The sequence below is a fragment of the Odocoileus virginianus genome, chromosome 7, assembly GCF_023699985.2.
Source record: "Odocoileus virginianus isolate 20LAN1187 ecotype Illinois chromosome 7, Ovbor_1.2, whole genome shotgun sequence".
Classification (NCBI taxonomy): Eukaryota; Metazoa; Chordata; class Mammalia; order Artiodactyla; family Cervidae; genus Odocoileus; species Odocoileus virginianus.
Genome location: NC_069680.1, coordinates 41,605,002 through 41,626,944, shown reverse-complemented (window position 1 = coordinate 41,626,944; position 21,943 = coordinate 41,605,002). Strand labels below are relative to the sequence as shown.

The following is a 21,943-nucleotide window of genomic DNA, read 5'->3' as shown; positions in this document are numbered from 1 at the left end:
AGAACTGGAGAACAGACAGTCCTGACAGGGAGTCACATTAGCCTTTCTTTTCGGTGAAACATTTGACTTTATACCTGACTCTGTCCTACAGTCACTTCCTTAGGTTAGTGTTACAGTATGGCACACACTTCTCTTCCCATGTGCTTATCCAAGTTGGATGCAGATTAAGATAAAGATATGGAAAGAGGTGATTTGAAATATTTCATAGAAGATTAATTTGACAATAAACTTTAGCATCAATTTGTGTATGTGTGTGTGTTAGTCGCTCAGTCATGTCTAAATCTTTGCAACCCCACGAACTGGGGGGTTCCTCTCTCCATGGTTCCTCTATTCATGGAATTTTCCAGGCAAGAATACTGGAGTGGGTAGCCATTCACTTCTCCAGGGCATCTTTCTGACCCATGGATCAAACTCAGGTCTCCTGCACTGCAGGCAGATTTTTTGCCCTTTGAGCCACAAGGGAAGCCCAGGTAGATCTCAACTGGGGGCAATTTTCACTTGACAATTCTGGAGATATTTTTGGTTGTTAAAATTTAGGGTGAGGGAGGTGCTACTAGAGTCGAATGAGTGGAGGCCAGAGATGTTGCTAAACATCCCATAATGCCAGGACAGTCCCTTACAACAAAGAATTGTGCAGCCCCAAATGTCAATAGTTCTGGGTTTTATAAAATGCTGATTTATAGAATATGAATGTTGCATTAGTAATAATTTATCAAATTTCTTAAACAATCTAGATACACAGCCATTGGGTATGATGGCTACCAGGGATATTTTAGAAGGGTGTGTGTGTGTGTGTATGCATATGTACATGCTCAGGGAATTAAATTCTTTCTAAAGTCTGATGACCTGTAAGATACCATGCTTCCTATTTATTTTCTTGGAAGACGTCGTACAGAAGAAACCTAAAGAGTCAGTGAAAGCTAGCAAACATGAAGGCTAATGCTTTATAGACCACATCTTAAGATGGGACATTGCATCAGTGAAGGGTAACTTAAAAACTAGACGTTTAATGATTTTTTTAAAAAAATCACTACAATCTGTCATCTTAATTGAGGTGATGATTTCATGTGTGTTTAATATCTAAGAAAACTCATCAAAATGCGTAATTTAAATATGTCTATATTATATCTCCGTGGATCCTCAGTCATATTGTAAAAACACAACATATATTAACACACTCTCACTATAAAAAGCTTCGTGTGTACTGTGTAAAACATGGCAGTTTACCTTCATATTCACTCCTATTTCTCCTCCTCCAGGGTAACAACTGTTAACTGTTTGATCTAAATTTTTAGTTCAAAGTATTTTTTAGATCTAAGTATTTTAAATATATCATGTAAAAATGGTCATATAACGAAAGCACAATGTTTTTTGTTTGCGTCTTTCCTCATATCTTGATTGTTACATACTTGATGAAAATGGGGCTTCCCTGGTGGCTCAGAGGTTAAAGTGTCTGCCCGCAGTGAGGGAGACCTGGGTTCGATCCCTGGGTCGGGAAGATCCCCTGGGGAAGGAACTGGCAACCCACTCCAGTATTCTTGCCTGGAGAATCCCATGGATGGAGGAGCCTGCTGGGCTACAGTCCACGGGGTCGCAAAGTCAGGCATGACTGAGCGACTTCACTTTCACTTTCATATCTCGACGAGATCAGGTGCGTTCAGGGTGGTATGGCCCTGGACTCACTTTCATATCTTGAAGGTCTTCCTACAGATCTATCTCATTCTCTTTTGACGGTTACATACCATTTTATGAGTTGACTGTATCACCAACTATTTAATCATTTATTTAGGTTCAATTTTTTTTCATTTTCACAAATAGTAAAATAAAAAGCAACATGAATCATTTCTACAAGCTTAAGTTTTTAGAAGTAGGGCTCCTGAGTAAAAGCAAACATATACTTACAATTTGGATGGCTACAGCTAAATTGACTGTTACACAAGACTTTAAAAACCTAGGCTCTCATCAGTATTAAGGAGAATCCATTTATCACAACTTTGACAATGAGTATTATCATCTCTTAAATTTTGCCAGTTTGATAGGCAAAAATGAATTTTATTTTATTAGCAAAGATATACATCTTTGCTTTTGTCATTTTGCTTTGGAATTTTAGTATTTTATTTTTAAGAGCTCTATGTTATGGATTTTAACTTTATTTTCTATGTTTATAAGACATCATCTAAGATTAAACAGAATTACAATATGACCTAACAATTCCACTTTTGGGTATATATCCAAAAGAACTGAAGGCAGAAACTCAAACAGATGTTTGTACACCAATTCTCATAGCAGTCTTATTCACAGCAGCCAAAAGGTGGAAGCAACTTGAGTAGCTATCAGTGTATAATAGATAAGTGGATAAACAAATTGTGGTTTATAATTACCAAGAAATATTATTCAGCCTTTAAAGAAAGGGAATTTTGACATATAATGCAACATGGAAAAAAATTGAGGGTATCATGCTAAGTGAAATAAGCCAATTAAAAAAGGAAAAAACGCTGTATGATTCCACTAATAAGAGGTATCCAGAGAAGTTGAATTTATAGACACAGAAAGCAGAGTTGTTGGTTGCCAAGGGCTGGGGAGAAGAGATGGGGAATTATTGTTTAATAAGTGAAAGTATTAGTCACTCAGTCATGTCTGATTCTTTGTGACCCCATGGACTGTAGCCCACCAGGCTTCTCCTGTCCATGGAATTCTCCAGGCAAGAATACTGGAGTGGGTAGCCATTCCCTTCTGTAGGGGATCTTCTTGACCCAGGGATTGAACCCAGGTCTTACACATTGCAGTCTGATTCTTTACCATCTTAGCCATCAGGGAAGCCCTGTTTAATGTACAGAGTTGCAATTGGGAAGATGAAAAGGTGGCTGGAGACAGATGGTGGTACGACAATCTGAGTGTATGTGATTCCTCGGAGCTATAAACTTAAAAATGGGTAAGGTGGTAACTTTTTGTTATGTCTATTGTACCATATTAAGAAAGTGAGAAAACATTGTTTATATAAATAAACTTAAACAAACAGGTAAATATATTAAAAACATGTGTTACAGAAATGTTTTATCCTAATCTGTTAACATTTGTTCTCTCCCTAGTAATTTGAAATCCTATTTTTATAATAAACTATGCCTCCCTATAGTTATAAATCTGTTTGTAAGCTGGCATTTTCATTAGATTGTTTTTTATACTGCTGATCACATTGGTTTAATTACTATAGCTTTATAGTACATTTGGTAGGTGGTAAGATCCTGGCGTGCTGTAATTCAAGGGGTCGTAAAGAGTCAGACGCGACTAAGCAACTGAACTGAACTGAACTGAAGATATGAGTATTGTTTCTGTTGATTTTCCAATATATTTTCCTGCAATATCTCTTGTATGAATTTTAAAATCAATTCATCAACTTCTATTTTAAAAAATATTGTTGAAATTACATTGAATTTACAAATAAGTCTATCTGGAGTGATATATTGTGATTACTATTCAGGCAATTTTGATTAATCATACTATTCTTAGTTTTCTAAGAGTAGTTTTTAATTTTTACTATTAAAATTATTCTTACTGATAAAATGGCTTATGATTTTGATGCCCATATTTTCCAGGTTTCCTGTGATGTCTTACATTCAGTGACTCATCCATACTAGCAATTGAAAAGCTGCCTGCAATGCAGGAGACACAGTTCTATCCCTGTGTTGGAAAGATCCTCTGGAGAAGGGAATGGCTGCCCACTCCAGTATTCTTGTCTGGAGAATCCCATGGACAGAGGACTGCCATGGGGTCACAAAGAATTGGACATGACTGAGCACCTAACAGTTCACACTTCACCATTCACATCCTCTATTAGACAGTGTATTAGCTATTAATATTAATTCTACCTTTATTGGGAAATGATTTAATCTTTAAAGTAAAAAATGGATCTTTTTGTTCCCTAAGAAATAGAATAATGATAATTCAACCATATACTATGTTTCTCTGTGAAACAAATATACATATTCGAATTTCCAAGGTTGGCCCTGTCAGAGTCCTCTGTTTCTTTAAGCAATCTAATTGTTTTAACCTGATTTTCCTGATAAACAGAAAAGGAAGGAAAAAGCAGTCTTGATAGGAGAAGGAAAAAAGAAGGCTAATTTTAAACAAAACATGAAACCCAGAGAGGAGACTCTAACATCATTTTATAGTGCCACCAATCATATTTGGTTATTTTCAAATACCACTTAGGAATCTTCCATATGTTACTTACTGTAAAATTTCCCTGCTTATGGAATTTTGTGAAATCCTCAGTGCCTCCTAGGATAAATTTCACATCCTTGGGGAAAGGCTGTCCACTTTTATTTTCTAGCAAGCATGTGGCCTTGTTGCTCCCATGCCAGCCCCACCACTTTGAGATGCTCTGACCAAAAATGTACCTGTGGTTTCCAGGACCTACTCATAGAAGAATCATTCCAATCATTCCAAGGGATTATACATATATTCAAAAAGGCTCTTCTATCATTAAAGTTTTTGGTCAATTCTAGGTTACAGAAATTCAACTAGTTCACTAATTCAGCAAATTAATCCTTTTATTTCAACAAAGTAGGCACATGTCCATTGGCTATTTGGTGATTTGGGCTTTCTGCAGGTGTCTCTCTTTTCATACACACATGCGCACACAAACACACACAGATCTTACTGCTTTTCCTTCTCTTTCCTCTGTTATAGCCTTTTTTAAAAATCACTTTTGCTTTATTACTTGTCATAACTATGATAACTTTTTGTTTTTCACTTTTGCTTTAAAAGTAGTCATTTCGATATCAATTGTTCCTCACCCTAAACTTCTCATTCTACATTCTCATCTACGTTAAAAAAACTAAACTTTTTTTGGAGTGTAGTTGATTTACAACACTGTGCTAGTTTTAGGAGCACAGCAAAGTGATTCACGTATATATGATTATATTCATTCTTTTTCAGATCCTTTTCCCATATGGGTTATTATAGAATAGTCAATAGAGTTCCCAGTGCTATATAATAGGGCCATTATTAGTTATCTATTTTATATATAGTGCTGTGCATTTGTTAACCCTAATCTCCTATTTATTCACTACCCCCCCACATTTTCCCCTTGATAACCATAAATTTGATTTTGAGATCTATGAATCTGTTTCTTTTTTGTAAATAAGTTCATTTGTATCATTTTTTTAGGGCAGATGGTCTGACTTTTCTGTGTATCCTTAATGACTGGGGGAATGTCTGTGATCTGTAGAAACTGAGCAAAAAATACTTGCTGAATAAATGAAACCAAGTATATCTGCTCAGGTGATACAAACATTTATTTTTAGTTTCCCATTCAAAGGAAAGTGCTAGGTTCAGGAAATCTATCTTAATGATAAGATTCTTGGCATAAATGGCCTTTCTCCTGTGCCTTTCCTAGAATGCTAAATTGACATTTATTGGAAAGGTAAGTCAGCTTGTTTGGCTGTGGAGGGGAGGAAGTTGTCACTCCTGATTGATAATAATGTGCTAGTATCTAATCCCCAGCAACTTGTGGCATTTTCCATCTTTTCTTAACATCACTCCATTTTTGCTCTTAACATTCAGATATCCATATGTTTTGAATGGAGACATTTTTAAAGGAAGAGTTTGCTTTTACAGACATACCCAAGCTAGAAAAATGGCTTTAGGATAAAAGTGCCATCACACACACAAACACACACACACACACACCCTCACACCCTCCAGCAACACCTCATGTTACATGAAGGTATTCCTGGCAGAGTTTCTTGCTGATGATTTTAGCCACAGTGTGAGTAATGTCTGCTTGCCTGAGCATTGTAAAGTGATCTCCCTTTATTAGATGAAGTCTTGAATGAAGGGTGGCAGTACAATGTCTTCTGAGTTCAATATCGTCTGTCTTTCTGCCGCCTCTTTGCCCTCTGCAAATTGTGGGTGGCTGGAAAGGATGCTGTGGGAAGGGGGGAATTCAGCTGAGCCCAAGAATTTTTCAACACAAAAAAGATTCTTGGTGTAACTAATTCAATTAAGATTGTTATAGGAAAATTTTCAGTGCTTCTACCACCTTCCCACTGTTATTAAAGCTATTGAAATGGAGCCACACATAATACAGACGGGAAAAATATCGTCAATACAGCACTTGGGAACATTACCTGTAAATATGGGAGTTTTAATATCTCCTGAATATTATAGGTTCAGTAGAACTATTTTTTTTTATAAAAACAAGTTACATATGTTTATAATAAATGACTAGACATTTTGAGAAAATGATTTCCAAATAAATGTGTCTCCTTTGCATCAGAAATAGTAAATGAACTCTTGAACTAACTATGCAGGTTTGATTAAAGACCAAGAAAAATCATGATAGTTATAATGGATTGAGAGATTGTCAAAATACAGGGCTCCTTATGCCTGGTAATGTTTTGCTAGCTTTCTCACATGGGGACTGCTAATTTGAAATAATCTGAGAGAAGCACAGACGAATATCTCCATCAACAAAAAGCAGGTGGTAAATATTAAGACCGGAGGTGATTTTATCATATTCTTTAAAAACATATGTAATAATATTTGGCTTGTTCTTTTAAAATATCATTACATTCTGAGTTATCATTAAAATATTTTATAAAATACCAAATGTCCTTCTTTTTTTAAGGTAAGAAGGACTGTAGACCTATAGCATCTCTGTAAAGAAAGGGCATATTCTCTATAAATGTAGCAGTCTTTGTCTCTTGTTACTGAGCATTTTATCACAAAATGGGACAGCTGTGTCATGTTGCATTGAATTAATGGTTCTGAAAGTCAGGAAATGACAGCACTAAGCTAGGCAATAGGCTAACATATAAACCAGATATTGAACCTTTTATTTCAAATTTGCATATAACTATGTATTTATACATAAATATGCTTATATATGAATATGCCATTTTACCAGGCTTGCATTGGTAAATGGTAATAGTGAATGGTTGCTTCCATAAAGGGAGTCTAGGTAGCTAAGGAATAGGGATGAGAAGATGACCTACCTTTCATTGCATATCCTTTGTTTTTTGACTATATCATGTACATCTGTTTTCTAAATTTTATAACAATTTATAAAAAAGAAGTTCCATGTAGATGAGTCTGGTGTCTCTCACTTTAAAAAGCAAATCAGGGGCTTTCCCTGGTGGCTCAGTGGTAAAGAATCTGTCTGCCAGTCCAAGAAATGCAGGTTCCATCCCTGCATCTGGATGATCCCACATACTGTGGAGCAACTAAGCCAGTGCCCCACAATAATTGAGCCTGTGCTCTAGCTAAGCCCATGTGCCACAACTATTGAACCCGTGCTCTAGAGCCCTGGAGCTTCAACCACTGAACCCACGTAGTTGTGCAACTGCAGAAGCCCGCACACCCTAGAGCCTGTGCTTTGCAACAAGATAAGCCACCGCAGTGAGAACCTGAGCTTGCAACTAGAGAGTAGCCCCTACTCGCCACAACTAGAGAAAAGCCAGCGCAGCAGTGAAGACCCAGCACAGCTAGAAGTAAACAAATAAATAAAAAATCCAAAACTTATATAAAAAAGCAAACCAACAAGGACTGACTTACTGTATATAGACTTACTGTTTAGCACAGGGAACTATATACAATATCTTGTAATAATCTATAATGGGAAAGAATCTGAAAAAGAATATGTGTATAACTGAATATATATATATGTGTTCAGTGATTCAGTGATACACTTGAAACTAACACATTATAAATTAACTATACCTCAATAAGAAATTGAAACATTGTTAAGTAAAAAGAAAGACTCAAAGGATTTGTATTCTTTCCTCACCCCTCTTCTCAAATATTTGATTAGTACCTGAACCTGAAAGATAGCATGTTATGGGGACACTTGGTTACCATGAAGGACTATGGAAATATCCAATTAATAAGAATCCAAGATATTTAAATGTATTCCCAGAGCTGAATATATTATGAAAACATACACAGCTATATAAAAGAGTTATTACTATTTTACAGATAAGAAAACTATAAGGCTTGGCAGATGAAGTAATTTGCCCAAGGTCACAGAGCATATTCACTACCCAAGGTAAACTACAGTAACATTTCTGCCCCACAAAAATTTAAACTAGCGAGTGGTTCTAATTCCTTCTAGAACTTATGGTTGGAAGGATTTATACTTCAGTCATAAAAAGACAACTATCAAACATAAATATCTTTTATAGAAGAGAATTTGTTATACTCAGAAGGCTATTTGTGATGTCATCAGTATGCTTTAAGCAGTTTATGATTTATAACAACTTTTTATGTCCCCAAGTACCCATTGGAAATGTACTCAAGTGGTTTCACTAAAAATGACTCTTGTAAAGTCAGGCTTCTGAGAGTGGTATAACATTTCTGGCATTTTTAATGGACATTTAAAAATTGTAGTTGAGTAATTCATTAGTTTTATCTTGTTGTCTAACCAATTACCACAGACTTAGAGGCTTAAAGCAACACTTGCTTTTTACCTCAAGTTGTGGAGAGCAGACGTCTGACACAGGATGACTGGGTCCCCTGATCAAGGTCGGATCAAGGTGTCAGCCATGCTGTACTCTCATCTTTTCCTCGTCTTGTGGTTGTGACAGGAGTCAGTTTCCTGATATTGTAGGACTGAGGTCCCCATTCCCTGGCTGGCCATCTGTCAGCAGTATTCTCAGCACCTAGGTTCCACCTGCATTCCTTGTCACGTGGCCACTACTATCTTCAAAGGCAGTGGTGGAGAATCTACCCCTAGTCAAATTCCTCTCATGCTTAGAATCCTCGTCTCCAGGAAGAGCCCAGTCCTTTGAAAGGCTTGCCTGATTAGTTCAGACCTACCTAGAAGTTCTTATCTTAAAACCAAGTGACCTGGGACATCAGTTACTTTTGCAAGATGTTTTCACAGCAGCACCTTGTTCCCTTGTGGTCCAGACAGTAAGGAATCTGCCAGCAAGGCAGGAGACCCGGGTTTGATCCCTGGGTCAGAAAGATCACCTGGAGAAGGGAATTTCAGTATTTTTGCCTGGAGAATTCCACGGACAGAGGAACCTGGCTGGCTACAGTCCATGGGGTCACAAAGAGTCAGACACAACTGAGTGATGAACACACACACAATTGGGAGAGGGTGCATACTAGCAAGTGGAGAGAAGCTTGGGAGCTGTCTTTGAATTCTGCCTACACAAGTAATAAGTAGGCTGAATATGGTATAAATATTACCATCACCACTAAACCAGTCTGCTCAACTCTCTGATGGGCTACTTTCTCCATCAAGAATCAAAGCAGAGGATCCATTAGCATTTTATTTATATTATTTACTTAGGGTCACATTGGAATGATAACAACATCTTATTTTCATCTCACTTCATTTGAGCCTTAAAGATGCAGATATGAGAATTTAATATCCATGTGTCCGACTCATACTTGGGAAAACTCTCAGGGGATGAAATTATTTGCCTGAAGTCTCACAGCATCTCTATCTCCTTAGATCCAAGGTTCTTAATAAACTTCAGCATTTGATTTCTAAAATATTAAAGTACCATCATTTCTTATTTCAATTTTTCAGAGTTTCTAGGAAATTTTTTTTCAAACCTCTAGACTGCTATCACAGAAATCATAAAAAGCAATGGTCTTCCTACCACCTGCAGCATGAGTAAGAATTTCATCAACACTAATAGGACCACGTAGTGAAAAGTATTTATGCAAGCTTTCCTGTAGGAACACATTTAAAAAGAATAGAAAACTTAGGATACTTTAAGTAAATTCAGTAAGTTGAAATTAATTTTAAAATTTGATTCACTGAGGAAACACTTCATTTGCTATTTTCATGTTCTTTGTGGTGGTTAACATAGATGTGGGTGTATTTCAGGACTTGAAACTTTTATCTTGCCTAAGATGTGACCATACTTTATGGTAACCAGAAAGTGATTTAGGTGACAAAATTGAAACCACATCGAGGGTGATGTAGAATTAACTGAAAGTGCTCCAAGCTTCTGTTAATCACAGCCACCATAATCTCTATAGGACCAGCCAGACTCCATAATAAATCTTTCTTTTCAGTTTCAAATGTAGCTGAAGTAGACAAATGGATGTCATCTATAAAAGCAGACTGATGATTTAAAAATGTAAGTCACAGGGAATGCAGAACTCCATAGAATCATTAAAAGTAGAAAGGTAAAACAGACACAAGGGGACTCTCACTCCCCATTTTACAAATTAAAAAAAGTAAATCTGAGAAGTTTAGAGATTTGCCTGAGAGCACACAGCTTGGGATGTGACAGAGCTAACACATAAATATAGACTTTTGATTCCAGTCCAGTACTCTTAGTTTACTAAGAGCATCCTTTGATTAAAAAAAAATGTATTGCATGCAATTTTCCACAAATACTGTCATCACTGTAACCAAGAGAAGTGTTTGAATGTAAGGTATTGAAAATAGATGGTTTGAAATCCCCCTAACTCACCCATTCCCAAAACTTAGACCCCTGTCTCTACTCTCATTTCCCCAAAACTTTCTCCTGTGTTTCTCTACTGCCCTCCATGGCACCTCACTCAAACCATCTGTGCATGATTTTCTTTGCTCTGGATCCTTGTAACATGTACCAAGGTCAGTGCTGTTCCAGGGGTGTGACGATGGCAGTATTCCATTCCCTCAACAATAAATGTAATAACTCCTTGAACTTAGATCAATAATATACTTTTTTGGAAGGGGAGGAGTATTTTATTACTGACATCGTTGAGAACTTGTGGCATTTAGTGATAATAAAAAGCAGACTGACTTTTAGTTAGTTTTATTGTTGGTAATGAATTTTTTTATAAAAAAGATACTGTCTTCCCATTTCCCCCCTGTAACACTGGCTTAGATGAAAGGACAGGAGGTCTCTATGAGCTACTCACATCGATAAGGCTTCAGTTTCTTTAGTAAGTGTTCTTTATTAGAAGGGTGGGGATGGAGAGGCAAAGCACCATCATAATATTTGAACACACATGTACTTTTTAAGTAAACATTTAAAACTGTATATGAAATGTAAAATAGATCCCACAGTATTATAAGGAAAACAACATTGATAAAGAGATTGGTTGTTGAGAAGCCAGAATCTTAGATACTTATCTGAGTTTGTATGAGATTTCAAATTTAGTGTGTTTTCATTAGCAAAGAACTTTTAGTTTTGCTTGTCACTGGGCTGATAGAGAAGTGGACACTTTAATCTAATTCAGGTAGAAGCAGTATGCATGGGGATTAAGACAGCCTGCACGCTGTGACCATGGGTGAATTAACTAACCTGGCTAACTATAAGCTTCTCCATCTACAAAATGAGAACAAATAATAATACCTACCATACAGAGTCATCTTGGGGATTAAAACTAGCTAGTCATATAAAGGGTTTAGCCCTGTCCTGGTGCATATTAAACAGTCAATGAATATTTACCATCACTGTTGTCATTATCCAGTGGCTAAAAGATATAATAAATTTTCATTTAAAAAATGTTTTATTCTGACACAAAATTCTGCATATTTTCTTTATTTCTCTCAAACTTGGAACATGAAAACACTCACACAGGTATTTAAGGCAGCAACCTCAGGTTCACTGTGAAAAAGATACTTATTTAGCAAACTTCTCCAAGGTCACTAGATGGCGATCTTCTCCTTTAAGAAAAAACAACAACAACAACTAAGGATTCATTAACACTTCTTGCTTTGACAATTGAAACTTACTGCTGCAGATTTAAAAGCAAAGAACAGAGGTTAAAATCACCTCTTTGAACACTAGAGTGTCTGAATCGTAGAATTTCTAGATTTGCAGGCTTCAAGTTAGGAGCAGCAAGGTCTGGGGAATCTTGGCTTCAAACATTTGCCCTTGGGTAATCTTGAACTTCACGTTTCAAGATCTCATTTTCCTCTTTTATAATATGAAGTGGTTAGGTTAGATCATCTTCAGTGTTGCTTACAGATTTAAAATGCTATGATTTTAAATAATTCAATGTTTATTCTTCTACCAGTTTGTATTTTCTCAAATATTCCTTGTGCTCTTAATTATTTCATAAGCCAAGGGACATGATTTAAGGTCACAAAGTTCAATGTCACCTAAGTTAAAACTGATTTAGTAAAAAAAAATAAGATTGATTTTGAAAGATAAGGATGAATTCAGGGTTTTGAGATGTGTGTAAAATATTGGTCTAAAGGTTTCTTTTTTTAATAAGCAGGAGAAACATATTTGAATATCTGCATTTAAGATTAGTATATAAGACTTGAAAATAACCTGTCCATTTCAGAGTCATTTTAAAACTATTTCTGTATCTCCCATAAATAAAATTGAACCTGTGCCTAGATTCTTTAAAGAGATAAATTTTTTTCTAACATATTTTAAAATGCCAATTATTTTGAGTGTTTCTAAAGGGATGATAGCAGATTAAGTTGTTTATAGATACAAGCAATAGAACAGTAACTATCAACAAGATAGAGAACCCTTTCTCAAATATGAGTAGATGAAGCCAATCTGGATTATCTAGTGTGATTTAAAAAATCAGATGTGGCTTAAAATGTTTTTAATTTTAAATAATTGGATTAGTAGAACAGTAAATAAAGAAATCTTGAGAATAAAATATATTTTAGGGTTGATTTATAAGCAAAGGTATATGCCTGCCTTTCCTTTACCAAGGTGTTTCAGACAAGGTAGAAAGATTTTTATAAAAATAAGCATCCAGTGGATCATATGATGATAGTTCTTTTTAAGGAAAATTACCATTTCTACAAAAACTCTCTGGTATCTTAGTTTGCATCTTTTTTCTTTAAAAAAATAGATTTGTGGATCTTTACCTGAAGAAATGTTCCTCCCACACATCCAAACTCTTTAGCTGTGATTTGTGAACAATACTCCCTATGAGATATATATATATATATATATATATATATATATATATATATATATAAAGTGTAGGAATTAGCAGATACTCTGGGTCCAGATGAGTATAAACATCCCTTTAGCACTGAGTGTGGTGCTGGGTGCAGAGGTGAGGGAGAAATCCAGCTGGCAGAAGCTATTTTTCCCTAAAACAGGAGTTGTTGGGGCGAACCCACAGTTCAGCACTGGTGGCCCCCACTTCACAACCAGATGGTGGTGTGATATAATTTGGGTGCTCAGCATACAAATTTTAATAGTAGCAGATGAAATAGAAACCAAACTCGAAGAAGTTTCCGATGGATGCATGGCCTTTTCCTTTTTGGTAAACATTTGGCTCATTATCCTACACATGTTCATCCAATTTATCCACCAACAATTTCAGTTTACTATTTCCACTAAAAGCTTATTGGTGAAAAGACGTGGTACCGCCAGTGCCGTGTTATTCTTATTAAATTGGGTTCACAACCACAAGGCTTCATACTAAGGAACCAACACACACACGTACACTCTTACCATCCAGGGCAGAAGAGAAGTAAAAGGTGAAAACAAGATGCATTCACGCACGTTATTGTCTAAAGGCAGTTTAATATTTATGAAATGTTTCTCTCTCTCTCTCTTTCTCTCTCTCTCACACACACACACGCACACACCACACAAAGTCTTTAGGCTCCAGTTACAAGCGCTGCGTCATCTACCAGATCACATGGTAATTGTTGCTATTTCAAGGATCAAGTGGCATAAAGCTCCCCCCTCACCCCACCCCACCCCGGCCCTTTCCTTTGGTACCATATAGCGTGCAAGAGTGATTATTGTGTGATGGGGTGAGAGCAGGCTCACTGGTCCAACCCTCCCAACTAGAAACCAGGCTCTCGGTGGGGTGGCGCGCACGCAGTGTTCTCACGAAGTGATTGGGGAAGGGGGACGGGGGAGGGGGTCTCAGGGGAAGAAGGGCAGCTCTAATTGGTTTCTCAATGAAAGATAATCACCTATTCCCCGGAGAGGCTGGGGATTAGCACTCTGCCTCTCCTCTCCAGCGCTTTTAGACTTCTCATCCTCCCCTAGATGCTTTTAGTCCATTCAGCAGAAGTGGATCGAAGAAAGCGGCTCCCCGCGCCGCGTTAGGGGCAGCACCGCTGCGCTCCGGGACTTAGCGCCCATTCACTCGCTCGGTCCGCGCTCGCCTCGCCCGGCTGTTGTCCCAGCCGCCGTCGCCCGAGAAAAAGTTTCGCGGAGGGGCTCAGGCAAAAACATGAGCGAGCTGGAGGAAGACTTTGCCAAGATTCTCATGCTCAAAGAGGAGCGGATCAAAGAGCTGGAGAAGCGGCTGTCAGAGAAGGAGGAAGAGATCCAGGAGCTGAAGAGGAAACTCCATAAATGCCAGTCAGTGCTGCCCGTGCCCTCGACCCACATCGGCCCCCGGACCACCCGCGCACAGGGCATCTCGGCCGAGCCGCAGACCTACAGGTCCTTCCACGACCTCCGACAGGCATTCCGGAAGTTCACCAAATCCGAAAGGTAGGCGCCGCCGGGGCGCGGGTGCGGCGGGCCGGCGCGGGGCCGCCACTCGGGGCGGACGGGCGGGCCGGGCGGCGGCTCGGCGACTGGGGGCTCCGGGCCGCGGCGGCGGGGGCTGCTCGGTGCCCGGCGCCCCTGGCTCTCCTCAGCGCGCCGAGTGGGGGTGGCCCTGACGGGCCGGGAATGGGGAGTGTTTATTTTTATTTCCGTCCATCACGTGCTGCGCTGGTCTCCGCCGGGCTGGGAAAGGCTAGCTCCTCGGGGGGAAACGCGCCCCTGTGGCGTGGGGGTGGGGAGAAGGAGCGTGGAAAGTTTGGTCGCGCCCGCTAACTTGGCCGCTGCGCACCCCGCCGAAGTCGCGCGGTCTTCCCTTCGCGCACCCCTGGGGAGACGACCTCCCGGGACAGGACCCGGCCCATCCCGGGGCCTGGAGAGCTTCCTGGAGGTGACCCCCAGACCCAGGCCACAGGGCATGCTCACTGCGCCGCTGGAGCCTCCCGGGAGCAGCAACGGGATGCACAGGGCGACCGCGTTGGGTTTAGGAACTGAACTTGCCCAGAGCCCGAGCCCGGCTGGGAAGGCGCGGAGGGGTGAGGGGAGGGAGGCGGGACTGGGGTGCGTCTCCACTGCAGGGATCAGCCTCCGAGGGTCACTCTCCAGGCAGCAAGTGATGTCAGCAGGAAATTGTAAAGAAACACCACTTCTTGGATGTCGGTTTGCTCAGTTTGTGTCCCTTCCAGAAGTGTCCACGTCTTGGGCTGCCTAGGGCTTGGAGGTGGCTGGGTGACCTTGCACCTGAAGCAGGTTTGGGGCTACGGGTCAGCCCTGTCCTAGACTCGATACTACCGCCCCCTCTTGTTTGTCTTCGGAGTCTGTCCCTGGAAAAGTTGGGATGAAGAGGGAGGGGAGCTGTTTCTCTGGGCGCCTCCGGGCTCCTTCCTTCCCTCTTCCCGCCACGCTGGGAGCTAAGTCCAGCCACTTTAAAGTTGTGTGTCGCTCTTTCGTGGTGCGCAGAGGAGGCCCGGCGATTTTGGCCATAAGTAGGAAGCATTTGCTCTCCGCTCACTGCCTTCACCGGAGAAGGCTGATCGATTGGCTGCAGCATTAAAGCGCCTCTGGACATTAGGGAGAGGAAGTGCAGACTCCAGAGCCCATTACTGGCTTTTAGTCTCTGGAAGTGCACGGCCGAAAGTGCATCTCGCAGGATATTGAGTATTCCATTAGGCGTGCCTTCATGCCCGCCTACCTCTTACCCCTTCCTTCTTGTTAGATCACTTGGTTGTCTGAGTTTGGGGCCCTCAGGGGACCCCTAAATTAATCCCTCTACCTAAGCTGACTTTGAGGCCAGTGCTTCCTAAAGAGCTCGTCCTCTTGTCCGTCTCCAGACAGGCCACTTGCAAGACTATCGATGCCCCCGCCCCCCCCCCCGCTCTTCCCCTCCTCTCTTTCCTTGTCCGTTTCAATTGTGTACTGATTCCAGTGTATGTGGGATGGGGGAGGGGATCAATGAAGACTGTGCAGGAGTTGAGAGCTATCAGAAGAGGACCAGGAGCTGGGAGTAGGTTGGGTCAGGCAGAAAGGATTTCACCTTGTGAACTGCAGGCCCACTCTGAACCAGCGTCTCAAGGGACCGCCTTCAGGTTTCCAGGCTTACAAAATGACACTGTCCACATGGCACCTTTTGGCCCACGCTGCCTTGGAAGTTGCTATCAAATGGAACAATGGCATTCTTCCTTCTCTCCGGCCAAGACTGCAATCAGAGCTAATATTTGGCCTTGCCATTGGTTGGGAAGCTGCTGTGTCTTGCCTCAGCTGAGCTGCGCATTCCTCGGCCGCTGCCCTGCCCCGCGCTCAGCAGCTGGAATCAATCTGCCCACCTCCTTAAGAAGCCACTTCAACAGCGGTCACCCAGCAGCTGTTCGCCTCTTAGGGCTGGCCGGCTGGGGCTCTATCGCATTTTTGAAATTTCAGATCTCTGTGTCTGGACTGTGCCCCTCCAAAAAAAGTGTAGCCAGCACCGCCTCGCCGCAGCAAAAAGGAAATTTCACCGGGGTCTGGAGAGGAAAGGAGAAGAAATTTCCCTCCCAAGGTCCCCTCTCCTTCAGGAGCTAGCTCTCAAAGAGGCACTTTTATTTTCCTTGATAAGAAATCTCCCGGGATGAGAGACGTTTTTGTGTGTACTTAGAGGAAATGGCTGATCTTTCAAACGTACACATCATCTTCCTTATTCTATCCCTCCCCCCTACTCCCAGCGCTTTCTGGTTAGGGGTAGGAACATTCATCAAAAGAGTGGGTCATGCGCAGTAGAGATTGGTAGGGCGCATATTTGTGTCCGCAGAAACTAGCTGAAGTGCTTTTCTACTTCCTCTGTGCGCGGATTTACCCTGGGACTGAGTGTAAACTTTTTCCCACTCAGCATGTAGTTTTGCACTTTCAAATGAAAGCTTGGCGTGTGTTTTCAGGAAGCTGACTCATTTGAGTTTAAAGAATTCTGACAGGTAGAACATGGGAATAGTAACCTCTGGAATTAGGTACTTATCCTAGCATTTAAAGAGCCAGTACTGACTTACTGGTGAGGCACCTTATTTTGGCCAAGAAAAGAAATCATGAAAAAAGTATTTCCAGAATACAGCATTTAACAGCCAACACAGTGCTTTCAAAATAAAAGTGCATTTGCTAATTTTCAGATATTTGGATTTGGGAAATAGACATCCCATCAGCTCATGCATCCTTTGTTAAAAGTTGTGCCATCCTGATGCACTTACTGGGGCTGAAAGAGACTGCTTTATCACAAAGCTAATGTTCATTTGCAGTGGCTATAGGATTTAGTGAGAGCTACTCATGCTGTGGGTTTGTTTGAAACTTTACTAGGGCACCATCAGTTTGTATACTAACAAGAAAAGAAATATATTTTGAAAGTATAGGAATTCTGTTTGGTGGGCAGAATGACAAAAGCACTTTTGCCTATCACCACTGTTTTGGAAAATGATTGCAATCTGAAATATTTACATAATCGCTGGTAAAAATATCTTGAGCATTTATTGCAGTGGAAGGAAATGGGAGAATTCAACGACTGTTGTAATCAAGTCAGTCCAATTAGCCAGATTTCCATGCGTCCGCAGAGGGTATAATGCACAAACTCCATTAAGAATGATCTAAGTATCTGAGGAATGCTTTAGATGAAAATTATACTAGAGAAAGGGAAGATCTGAGCTCTCAGCGTAAGTATCAAGTGTACAGTGTGATGATCATGTTTAAAAAGAAAACATCCGACTTATTACAGTCCTCATTTGCAGACCCTTTAGAAATGCCCAGTAGAGATCAAGTGATAATCGTTGAAAACTGTAGGCTGTTTTGGATGATGATGATGATATTTTACATTCATATATAACTTTCTACCAAATAACTGAGTCTTTCACATAGTTTTCTATGAGCTTCAATTCCCTGTATGAATTGAAGACTTCATCAAGAATTACCCAATATCCTGATTCTTCCCTCTGTTTTTTTTAACTCACACCTAAATTCCTTATGTTGACAACCCAGTTAGCTCAGAGGACCGCATACAGTTGTTGTTGTTTTTTTTTTAGTTGTTGTTTTTAAATTAGCTTAAGCAAAAGCTGAAATCAATATTACTCTGGTACAGGGATAATGTATTATATTGCAAAGCTATTGAGCTATTCCTGTCACAGATCCCTTGATTCTTGGTAACGTAAATTCATCCTTTGGAACTTGTACCTTCTTCCACTGGGACATGGGCACTTTGGAATGGATGCCCCAGAAAACTCTTTGCCTTTTACGTCTCTGATTCATTTCAGCTGATTTAACCTTCAGACTAAATCAAGGGATCTGGCCTAATTTTGATATAAGTAGCTTCAATGAAATGAGCGGGTACACCCACTGAATTCTGGGCCCACCTTATTAATTGTTCCAATAGAAAATACACAATGCTTTAAAATAGCATAGGTAAGAATATTAGAGGTAGCTAATCCTACTGATTTTAACACAGTGCTAAGCTCTTTACTTTCAGCAGCTCATTGTTTTTTCCCCAGTGATCCTAAATCACATATGTACTTTCCATGTGAGAAATCTGAGGCTCAAAGAAGTCACTTACCTAAGATCTCACAGCTAGGAAATGCCAGATGTGTTTCAAACCCCAATTTTGCAATTTTTAGAGCCCAGTTCTCAGCTGCTGTACTCTGTAGCCTTGAAATCAGGATAGTTCCATCTTGTTAACTAGTGAATCCTTCTGAATAGGAAGAAAAGAACATGCCCTCAATTAGAATACATTGTTGTTTTGGTTGTTGCTGTTTTTTTTTCTGCCTTATAGCCAGCACAAAACTGACCTTATGAAAAAGTGACCATTGAGCTTAAGCAAATATGCCTCGATAGGCATATCCAGCACATACACCTCCAGTGTGCTGAGCTGGCTAGAATTTCCTCAGGTCCTTCTCTTGGAATTGGCATTTCCCAGTCGTTCCTCCTTCACGTCATAGGTGGAACTGATGAAAGTGCAGGTAAGGAAGGATGTGAAAAGGATCTCCGTGGCTGCCTTTGTACATCATCCACTATATCCTTTGCCTTTTGCCTTACAGATTCCTCCTGCTAATCCCATCATCCCTACCAATCCTTCCGTCCAAAGGAATTTATTACTACCTGACCACATACCAATCTGTTGACCAGTTATCCTTTCTGGATTAATACAGTGATGTTTTAACAGGAGCTTCTGGGAGAGGACATTCATCTAGTTTACTTTGATGAGTAGTATTTATGATGAGAGTTGAAAGGGGGAAGAGCCGCGGAGAAGACCGGAGGGTGTTTAGGCAGGCTTGATCCTTGTGTCTTGCCAAGAGTAGTTTGAAGAGGACAGGTTCTGTGAATAAGCACCTCACTCGTACTTTTAGTTAAAGCAATACAGAAGGCAGACAGTACCCTGGTTTTAGTGATGAGAAAACTGAGCAAATCACTACTGAAGTGCCTTTGAAAGGATCTCAGAAATGGGACAAGAAGAACGATGTATTTTTTTCAATTTTGCATGAGTACCAGAGTTGGTGAATTGATAGCTCTGAGTTATCATCGTTTCTACTTATATTTTAAGACATATCCACTTTGCTTTGGGGTTGATTTGGGTTCTGGGATGATGTTCATTTTCCAGGTGTATTTGTAACACAGCAAGGGTTCTTGTTCTATCTGGATCGTTGATACATGTATAGGTTGCAAGTTTCAATGTAATTGTGTGTTCATAGGAGATTTGACTGACCCTCATGAAAATATTTCTGAAAGACCTGAATAAACAAAAGATGTCATATGTTTTTACTCTTTTCTGACTGCTCATTTCCCAGTGTCCTCTCCCCGCTCTGTGTAGGAGGTGCTGAATGCATTAAAACCCTTTCTTTTGATAGGATTTTCAGGTGATTTCATAGCTGCTCAGAGTAGGAATAATTATTTTCATTTGCCACTGAGAATTTGCTTATCAAGAGTTCAGGACCCTATGTTATCTTGAATTCTTGTAGCTCTTGGAAGTTACTATGAGCTCTGAGATAAACCAGGGGTAGTGTATCCTGTTTCACAAAAGTGAAAGCTCAGAAGCTTGGAATTAGTAAAAAACTAGTACTGACCTGGAGTCTCGCTTTAGTGTCATGTGCTGTTGGATTCCTGAAGAGAAAAGGATATGTGTGTGTGTGTGTGTGTGTGTGTGTGATTATATGTGTATGTATATGTCCATATATGTATATCTATACACATACACACACATTGCCGATTCATTCAGTTTATGACTTTACACTTCTTAATGGTAAACTCTTCTAGTTTGGCCCAATCAGTTTCCTGGGGAAAGGATGATTTACTTCTTGGGCTGTTATCGTCAAATAGATGACAGCATCTTGCAGCATGTTAAGTGCTTGATGTTAGACACGTAGTCCAATATTGTCTTCCAGAGCAGGGTACTAGAATCAGTCTCTGTTGCTTATTGCTGATTCTACCTTTTACCCAGTGATGATCTTTACCTATTTTTCTTTGTTATTGGATCTGCCCGTGTTGTGCATCTCTCTTTGGGGTCCCTGGTTCCTCTCTTTTAGCTTGACATCTGGAACTCCTGCCAGATCTATCAATGTTATTTGCAAAACTCATACAACCACAAATGTAGAACAGAGGTCTTGCTCAGAATAGTATTCTAACCTTTTAAAATCTTTCATATCTTAAGTTATTTCATATATTGTACAATTTGAATTTCCTAAAGTTTAAAAAGTAATTCCCCATGTTGAAAATATATGATGTTTTAAAGTGTTTCTTAATGAAAACTGGATATTTCCAAAGAATGTATATCTTTGAAATAGATTTGTTTTTATTATATAAATGCTTGTGGAACTAAACTCCTTTATTGTCATTATGAACAGCAGACTGATTTTTTAAAACTCCTAAACTTACTCTGCACTGCTCCCGAAACCTTGTTGGTGGATTAGAAACTACAGTGTACATTATGTTGCTTTTATATTAAACATTTCTGTACTTTTTTTTTTAATGTGGGGTTGTAGTAGAAACTCAAGGTATCTTAGAACAAAGTGTAGTTTTAAATTCAGTCAATACAAAGTTTATATTGGCTAGAAAGTTGTAAAATACTTTCTGTAATTTGTCCTGTCCAATGTGTTGGCTGCATGGTTAACCTTTTTTTTAGTGCATGTTGATTTGACATGTTCTTGGAAATTAGTCCTCAACAGTTAATATCTTGCTCCTTGGAGTTGATTTGGATTGATTTTATTATGTGGGTGAACGCAATGAGAGCACTTTGGTGTGTAAGGGGATAGCATGCTGATTTCATCTGAGTGTTTATTTAATAAGTGAATTTGCCTTGATAAAACAAATCCAGTAAGACATCTGCTGTAATTACCCTGTTAGGACTTAGTTTGAATTTTTTTTTTCACTTGTGATAAAGATTATGCAAGTACAGTTCTTAAATTATGCTGTACTGCTCCTCCTTTCTAAATCAGTTTAGAGAGTGCTCAAAATGTGTTTTCAATCCTCAGAAGTCTTTATTTGAGCATTCTGACTTCAAATACTGCAAAAACACTGCTGACAAACCTTACAGGGAATCCTAAAAGTACTTGCCTCTTAAAAATACTCATAGGCCTATTTGTTCAACTGTGTGATACTGATATTGCCTGGTGAGCAAATCCAAAGCCTTTGAGTAAATGTTAGTATTTTCTTGATGCCTCTCATTGCCCTCACGGTGTGGGTAATGTTAATTTCGTGTCTCACACGGCCGCCAAGGAACTTCAACTACATATGCTAAAAATTCTCAAAATAGAAAATTCTTTTATATCTTAGGTTGTAAACCCCAGGGTAGAAACCAGGTCTGTTTATAGTAAAAATTCCAACCCTATAAAACCTTCAGCTTACCATACATTTCTCTTCCCACATGCTAAATTTCAGAGGTAGGGTAAAAACAGCACATACCTAGAAGGTATTAAAAACAAACAAACAAAAACTCACCCAGAAACCATCTAGAGGATCAAACCAATTCATGTCCAATTCAATCTCCTCTCACAGAGCAAGTT

General features: G+C 39.7%; 1 protein-coding gene across 1 annotated transcript in view; it reads left to right on the top strand.

Moving 5' to 3' along the window:
• The first annotated feature begins 13,813 nt into the window (after nucleotides 1-13,813).
• The window catches only part of PRKG1 (protein kinase cGMP-dependent 1), a 1,335,516-nt gene continuing 1,327,386 nt past the window's right edge, over nucleotides 13,814-21,943 (top strand). Inside the window, exon 1 of the mRNA XM_070470571.1 lies at nucleotides 13,814-14,393. Coding sequence (XP_070326672.1) covers nucleotides 14,128-14,393 — 266 coding nt within the window. The 5' untranslated portion in view covers nucleotides 13,814-14,127. The remainder of the gene's footprint in view (nucleotides 14,394-21,943) is intronic.